Source organism: Pristiophorus japonicus, chromosome 3, assembly GCF_044704955.1.
Source record: "Pristiophorus japonicus isolate sPriJap1 chromosome 3, sPriJap1.hap1, whole genome shotgun sequence".
Taxonomy (NCBI): Eukaryota; Metazoa; Chordata; class Chondrichthyes; family Pristiophoridae; genus Pristiophorus; species Pristiophorus japonicus.
In genome coordinates this window covers 257562771-257570947 of record NC_091979.1, presented here as the reverse complement: position 1 = coordinate 257570947, position 8177 = coordinate 257562771, and the positions used below count along the sequence as shown (strand labels likewise).

The 8177-nt window shown below is 44.1% G+C and overlaps 1 protein-coding gene across 1 annotated transcript in view; it reads left to right on the top strand.

Moving 5' to 3' along the window:
* The first annotated feature begins 551 nt into the window (after positions 1-551).
* The window catches only part of kcnk18 (potassium channel, subfamily K, member 18), a 34594-nt gene continuing 26968 nt past the window's right edge, over positions 552-8177 (top strand). Inside the window, exons 1-2 of the mRNA XM_070874972.1 lie at positions 552-777; positions 1030-1185. Coding sequence (XP_070731073.1) covers positions 552-777; positions 1030-1185 — 382 coding nt within the window. The remainder of the gene's footprint in view (positions 778-1029; positions 1186-8177) is intronic.

Below are 8177 nucleotides of genomic sequence, written 5' to 3'. Positions count from 1 at the left end.
ATTGCTGTTTGTGGGAGCTTGCTGTGCGCAAATTGGCTGCCGCGGTTCTCAACATGTGACGACACTTCAAAAGTAGTTAATTGGCTGTGAAGCGCTTTGAGACGTAGGTGGTCGTGTAAGGTGCCACATAAATGCAAGTCTTTCTTAGTACTTATTCAACATTTTGAAAATATGTGTCATTGGGAAATAGATTACACAAAGTTTCAGATCATATGACGACAAGGTGTTACTGTCACCTGCAATAACTGGTGACTTTATTACATGAAGCAGGAAAGCTGCTAAAAGAGGGCACTTCTGCATATATTCCTTTTCACCAGCCCACATTAAATCTGCAAAAATCAATATTAATTTCAAGTAAATGTTGCTATTAAGGCTGCTTGTTTTCCCATTGGGGCTTTGAAAGCCCAGCTAAATTGCTAGCTGCCTCAAGTCCTTCATGGTCATACAATCGGTGGTTATTTTAAGTGAGGCACTTTATCTCGGGTAATGCGTTTAAAAGAGAGAGCGCTGCTGCAACTGACATTCTCATTTCATCGCCTTCTGCAAATAAGATGTCTGTTCAAGAGCAAAATCGGGCTGCGAAATGCAAATTCTGGAGTTTCAAAGCTCTGCATGCGATTTTTCCTCATCTATTCCTGATCTTCCTCCTGGTAATGTACGCTGTGTTCGGAGCATTGCTGTTTGAGCAACTGGAGAACACCAACGAAACGGCAAAGTACTATGACAATTTTTTGAATGAGCTGTGGGAAATTGCCAACAAAACTCACGACGAAGAAGGTATGCCGAATTTATCTCAGGTTAACTTTGAATTGTTCACCTAATAGCGTTTCAGTTTCTGTGATCAACGTGCATCATGAATCCTTCTTTAAAATCCATATCTATCCTAAATGAAATAGAATAAATGCATGAGTTTATTATATGTAACGTCATGTTTTCCTCCTTAAAAATCCATTAAAAAAAACAAATCTTCATGTCTGTGCCGGTCGTACCAGGACATTTATATATATATTGATATATATTTACCTGTAGGGATTGAAACGGCAGCTGGGAAACTGTGCTTTAAAGTGGAAGTAAGGAGAAAACTGAAGGATTTCCAAAGTTATTGGTCCGATCTTAAAGAAAACCAAACTCAATGGAATTTTCTTAGTTCTCTGTTTTTCTGCTGCACCGTATTCACAACTGTAGGTAAGTCCGCTGCCTCCAAAATAATCATACAAATTAGTATGCTACTTACGCAGGGAAAGCTCCAGTGTTTAATTTGATTCTATTTTAATGCTGTGCTTCAGAGTCACACCAGGTTTCTAGCTGATTTCTTGTTGATTTCCAGCTGATTATATTCGCTATTGCCGCGTATCTTTATTCGAGCCGCTAGTTAAAATACTTCGCTCAAGGTGGTATCTGTAATTAGTTTGCTTTTAAAATATTTACGCTATTTTTTCTTTTCTGTGTGATTACCTTCTCACGTTTGCAGTCTTTCTGGGCTGGTGCTGATTTCAGTCCTGAGGAAAATAAAAGCGACGCACCTTTTTGAGCGACCAGCAGCGCTGGTATCAGCATGATCTGTGAGCACTCTTGGAAGAGTACAATTTCACACAGGCAAACACAATGAAATCTCTTCAAAGGATCCGAGGGAATTGTTCAGAATCCTCATGACCTAGGTAAAAGTTCCATAAGTTGGTCGAAAATGGTAACCATTTCCAGAAAATAGGTTTGGTAATACAAGCTGCGATATGTGTAAGCACTAGGTCCCTGCAGCATAGCTGGTCTTCAGTCGTCTTGGTTAATCATTGCTACTGGACCAAGACCTAGCTCTGTCAAGCCCGTGTAGTGGCTGATGTGCAACGGTCACGGCACATTAAAAAAATCCATGCACAGGCATCTTCCACCCCTGGAGTTTAGGACTGGAACATCGGGTCCTTCATTGAAACATCTGTGAACTCATACCTTCTGGTGTGGAAGCAAGTCATCTTCATTCGAGGGATCGCCTATGATGAATCACTGTCTAGGCTCATACATGAAGAACCCTATCTCTGTAATCTCCTCCAGCTCCACAAACCCTCCCCAGATGTCTGTGATCCTCTAATTCTGCCCTCTTGAACATCCTTGCTTATAATTGCTCAACCATTGGTGGCTGTGCCTTCTGTTGCCGAGGCCCTAAGCCCTGGAACTCCCTACCTAAATCTCTCCACCTCTCTTTCCTCTGTCAAGACGCTCCTTAAAACCTACCTCTTTAACCAAGCTTTTCGTCACCTGTCCTTATGTGGCTCGGTGTCAATTTTTAAAATCTCAATATAATTTGAAGCGCCTTGGGATGTTTCACTACGTTAAAGGTGCTATATAAATACAAGTTGTTGTTGTTGTTGAATCAAACTATTGAGGGTTTTCGTTACACATGCAACTGTACCCCAACAAGAATGTGTGTCCTCAGGAAAAGAGGGGAGAAAATATATATTTTAAATCACTTCATCAAAACCACTTCACAGGGACATATTTCTGAATGCACTCTTCCATTACAGAGCTTCCACCACCGAGAATGCATATCAGAATATAATGGATGTGCCACCCATAATTTTCCATTCACTGTTTCACTGGGTGAAGCTTTGCATCACAAATGCACATTTGAAGAATTATTCCTCACATGTTACCCGAGAGCCAGCAGGGCGGGGCAGGTGCCCACACAGCCGAGATTGGCCAGGCACAATCCAGAGAACTGCCCCTGATCTATGTTCATGAGGCCTGGCCGTTAAAATAGCACAGGCCCCAGTCACAGCATTTCCCGGGCGGTCGGCCCGCACATCCGCCAGCTGACTGCCCAAGAGTTCGAATTCAGCCGTGCGTGTTCGGGTCCTGGAATGGGACTTGAATCCACAGCGTTCTGACCAAGAGACAAATGTGTCACCAACTTAGCGAAATGCCATAAATTATTGACTTGCATCAACATTCTTCTCTGTCTGAACAAAATAAAAATGGTCACCATTCTCCTTGAGACAAATCAAAATTTAAGAAAATGCACTTTTTGGTATAATCTCAGAACAGACTGATAAATAATTCGTTTAAAATTTGAACCCAGAAAGAGAAAAACATGAATATTATAATTGTATGCTCTGTGAAAATCCCTACAGTTCTGGTATATACTTGAAGCAATCATCTTGTTAATTTCGAGTCACTTTCTGTGATTCCAAATCAGCCAGCCAGTGACCTCTGTGTAGATGGTTTGATTTAGAAGCAAGACGATCATTAAGTAGAACAGATGTCTATGATAAAAAAGTAATCATTTTACAGGAAATGATTGCTGAAGGGTTGTTGTGTATAATGTTTTGGTACAGAGGCGTAAGAGATGCAAGAAAGGGGCAATTTTAAATGAAGTCACATTTGTAACTGCAGCAATAGTATAAACAAATATACACCGATACATAAGGTAATGACTATGATATTATAATATTATTATCTTGCATGTAGATTTTTTAAAAACATTTTGGAAGTTCTTTTGAAACAAACTTTCCATATTTCAAAGACCTGATCCAACATCTCTCAAAGAGTATCTCATTCCCATATCAATGCAGGCTGTCACATAAGTCCACAATTGACGATGCTGGTTGTCCAACACAGGACTTCTGTCATGTATGTACTTTTGGGATCACTAGGCACTAGATGGCGTCACTGTTGGAGGCCATTGGGCTGCAAGCACGTGTGTGCAGCCCAAGTATAAAAGGCCAGCCATTTTGTATATTAGCCACTTTGGGCCTTAATAAAGCAGAGCCAAGGTCATACCTCTTGGAGTTAAACAGTACTCAGTCTAACAGTTAATGCATACACAACATTTGGCGACAAGGCAACAAGAATATTTGCATGCAAAAATGAACACAATTGGATTGTTGGAGCGATGTGTGGAAGGAGGGCAGACTTTGTGAGCCGATTGAGCCAGTTCTTCATGGCCAACAAAATGGAGGAGGTCGGCGACGCAGATCGGCGCCGGGCGGTATTCCTCACAGTTTGCTGTCCAAAAATTTATGGTCTGATAAAGAATCTACTCCTGCCTGTGAGTCCAACAGAGAAGACGTATGAAGAATTGTTTACACTGGTACAGGACCACCTTAAGCCAGACGAAGGCATCATCATCTCGAGATACAGATTTTATACGCACATTCGCTCAGAGGGCCAGAAGGCGGCAGAATTCGTTGCCGACCTGAGACGTCTAGTGGGACCATGTAAGTTTGGGACTGTGTTGGCAGACATGCTGCGGGACTTCTTTGTAATCGGCATCAACTACGAGGTGAACCTGCGTAATCTACTGGCGGTGGAGACGTTGGACTTGAACAGGGCCATCATGATCGCTCAGTCATGCATGATAACGGATAGAAGTCTAAAGCAGATATCAGTGAAAAGTCGAAACTCGGCAAGTACTGTAAATATGATTGATTCGGCGTTCGGCAGAACGGCACATGGCAGGGCCTGCCCGACTGCGTACAGGAAACCTGTGGCTGCTCAAAGTCCGCCAGCGGGAATGCATCTGATTTCTCTGTGTTGGCGTTGTGGGGGAAATCACTGGCACCAGCAGCGTTGATTTAAGCAATATAGTTGCAAAGGCTGTCTGAGAGTGGGGCATCTCCAGGCAAGTGTCCGCAGATGAGCAAGCGTGCTGCGACACATCAATGGAGGATCATGGTCAGTCTAGCGCGGATCCGGATACGCAATCCGAGATATCAGAGGAGGAAGTGTATGGACTGTATTCGTTCCTAACTAAGAGAAAACCGATAATGATCAACGTGAAATTTAATGGGGTGCCAGTATCGATGGAACTGGACATGGGAGCGAGTCAATCGATAATGAGCCAGTGGGCATTTGACAAGCTGTGGGATAATAAGGCTGTGAGGCCTAGGCTAAGTCCAGTCAATGCCAAGTTGTGCACGTACACCAAAGAACTCATAATGGTGATTGGCAGTGCCACATTTAAAGTGTCGTATAACGGTATGGTTCACGAGTTACTGCTTTGGATTGTCCCAGGCAATGGCCCAATGCTGTTTGGCAGGAACTGGCTTGAAAAAAATCAGATGCGACTGGAACGACATCAAGGCGTGGTAGGCGGAGGAAGATACATGTGCCCAAGTACTGAGCAAGCTACCCTCGCTGTTTGAACCAGGCATCGGCAACTTCACGGGAGCCAAGGTGCAGATCCACGTGGACTTGGATGCAAGCCCCATCCATCATAAAGCTCGGGCAGTTCCGTATAAAATGAGGGAGGTCAAAATTGAACTGGACAGACTCCAGCGTGAAGGGATCATATCACCGGTTAAATTTAATGAATGGGCCAGCTCCATTGTTCTCGTGCTGAAAAGTGATGGCAGAGTCAGAATCTGTGGAGACTACAAGGCTACGATCAACAGAGTTTCGAAACAGGATCAGTACCCATTAGCAAAGGCTGATGACTTGTTTGCAATGCTAGCCGGGGGGAAGTCGTTCAGCAAACTGGACTTGACGTCGACCGATATGACACAGGAGCTGGTCGAGACGTCGAAGAGACGTGCATTAACACACATAAAGGACTGTTTATTTATCACAGGTGCCCTTTTGGAATTCGCAGGGCTGCAGCAATATTTTAGAGGAACATGGAGAGTCTACTGAAATCTGTTCCCAGAACTGTCGTGTTCCAAGATGACATCCTTATCACAGGTCATGAGTCCGAGGAACATCTGAACAACCTGGAAGAGGTTCTACATCGTCTGGACAAAGTGAAACTCAGACTGAAATGCTCGAAGTGCATCTTCATAGCACTAGAGGTCGAATTCCTGGGGAGGAAAATTGCTGCTGACGGCATCAGGCCCACGGATGCGAAAACCAAGGCCATCAAGAATGTACCCAAGCCTCAGAATGTGACAGAACTGCATTCGTTCCTGGGTCTACTTAACTACTTCGGTAACTTCCTACCTAAATTGAGCACCTTATTAGAACCACTGCACATGCTGCTAAGAAGAGGCGACAACTGGGTGTAGGTTGCGTCTCAAGACAGAGCTTTTGAGAAAACCACTAATCAGCTTTGCTCTAACAAGCTGCTGGTACATTATGACCCATGTAAATGTTTAGTATTGGCCTGTGATGCTTCGTCATATGGAATTGGTTGCGTACTCTAACAAGCTAATGAGTTGGGTAAACTTCAACCAGTCGCGTATTCTTCAAAATGTTTGTCAAAGGTGGAAAGAGCCTACAGCATGGTAGAGAAAGAAGCACTAGTTTGTGTATGTGGGGCTAAAAAGATGCATTAGTACCTGTTTGGTCTTCGGTTTGAAACGGAGACAGATCACAAGTCGCTCATTTCACTGTTTTCTGAAAACAAGCTATCAATACCAATGTTTCATCCCGCATCCAGAGGTGGGTGCTGGCATTATCCAATTATGATTATGTCATTCACCATAGACCTGGCATCGAGAATTGTGCCAATGATTTGAGCCGTCTGCCGTTGCCCACACCGGAGGTGGAGACGCCACAACCTGCAGACCTATTGTTAGTTATAGATGCTTTTGAGAATGAAGGAACCCCTGTCATGGTTCAACAAGTGAAGACCTGGACCAGCCAGGACCCGATATTATTGGTGGTGAAGAGTTGCATCCTCAAAGGTGATTGGTCTGCCATACCCAAGCAAATGTGCGAGGAGACCAAACCTTACATTCGTCGCAAAGACGAACTGTTTATTCAGTTGGATTGTATACAGTGGGGCAATCGTGTTGTTATGCCCAAGAAAGGGAGAGAAAAATGTGTACGTGAGCTACATAGCATACATCCTGGCATTGTAATAATGAAAGTCATCGCCAGGTCTCATGTATGGTGGCCAGGAATTGACTCTGAGGTGGAAACATGTGTTCATCAGTGCAACACTTGCATGCAGCTCAGCAAAGCATCAGCGGAATTGCCGCTGAGTCTGTGGTCGTGGCCGTCGAAACCATAGTCCAGGATCCACATAGACTTTGCAGGTCCCTTCCTGGGGAAGATGTTTTTAGTTGTGGTGGATGCATATTCGAAGTGGATAGAGTATATAATCATGTCATCCAGCACATCCACAGCTACCATTGAGAATCTCAGTGTCATGTTCGCGACACATGGTCTGCCTGACATCGTTGTTAGCGACAACGGATCATGCTTCACCAGTCAGGAGTTTCAAGAGTTCATGAAACTCAATGGTATCAAACATGTAAGGTCAGCATCATTCAAACCTGCATCATGTGGGCAAGCAGAATGTGCTGTTCAAATCATAAAGCAGAGTATGAAGCAAGTAACCCAAGGGTCACTGCAGACCCGCCTGTCATGCATACTGCTTAGTTATAGGACAAGACCACATATGCTTGCCGGGGTCTCGCCTGCTGAACTAATGATGAAGAGAGGTCCCAAGACTAAGCTATCTCTTGTACACCCTGACTTGAATATTCATGTTGAATACAGAAGACAAAGTCAGCAAGGGTATCACGATCGCGCAGCTGTGTCACGTGATATTTCTGTAAATGATTCTGTATATGTTCTGAATTATGGTCAGGGTCCCAAGTGGATCACTGGTAAAGTCATGGCCAAGGAGGACAACAGAGTATTTATTGTCAAGCTCAAAGATGGACAAACACGCAGGAAACATATGGATCAGGCAAAGCTGTGGCACACAGACGAATCAGAACAGTCGGAGGAAGAGACAATCGACGGCCAACCAACCTACCCCAGTCATCAGAGGACTCAGTAGTCATCAGTGAATCGGGACTTTCAATCACTGACATGTTCAATTAAAATGGACTTTCAATCGCTGACTTGGCCACTGCCACTCCCACCAGGTCAGCCACCCAGCCACCAGTCACAACAGACTCTGAACACTCACCCAAGACTGGAGTTGAACTGAGATGGTCAACCCGGCAGCGTAAAACACCGGACCATCTCAATTTGTAAAAGACTGTGTTAATATCTCAGAGGGGAGTATTGTCATGTATGTACTTTTGGGATCACTAGCCACTAGATGGCGTTACTGTTGGAGGCCATTGGGCTGCACGCACGTGTATGCAACCCAAGTATAAAAGACCAGCCATTTTGTATATTAGTCACTTTGGGCCTTAATAAAGCAGAGCCAAGGTTATTCCTCTTGGAGTTAAACAGTACTCAGTCTAACGGTTACTGCATACATAACAACTTCTACCATAACTAAGCTTTAT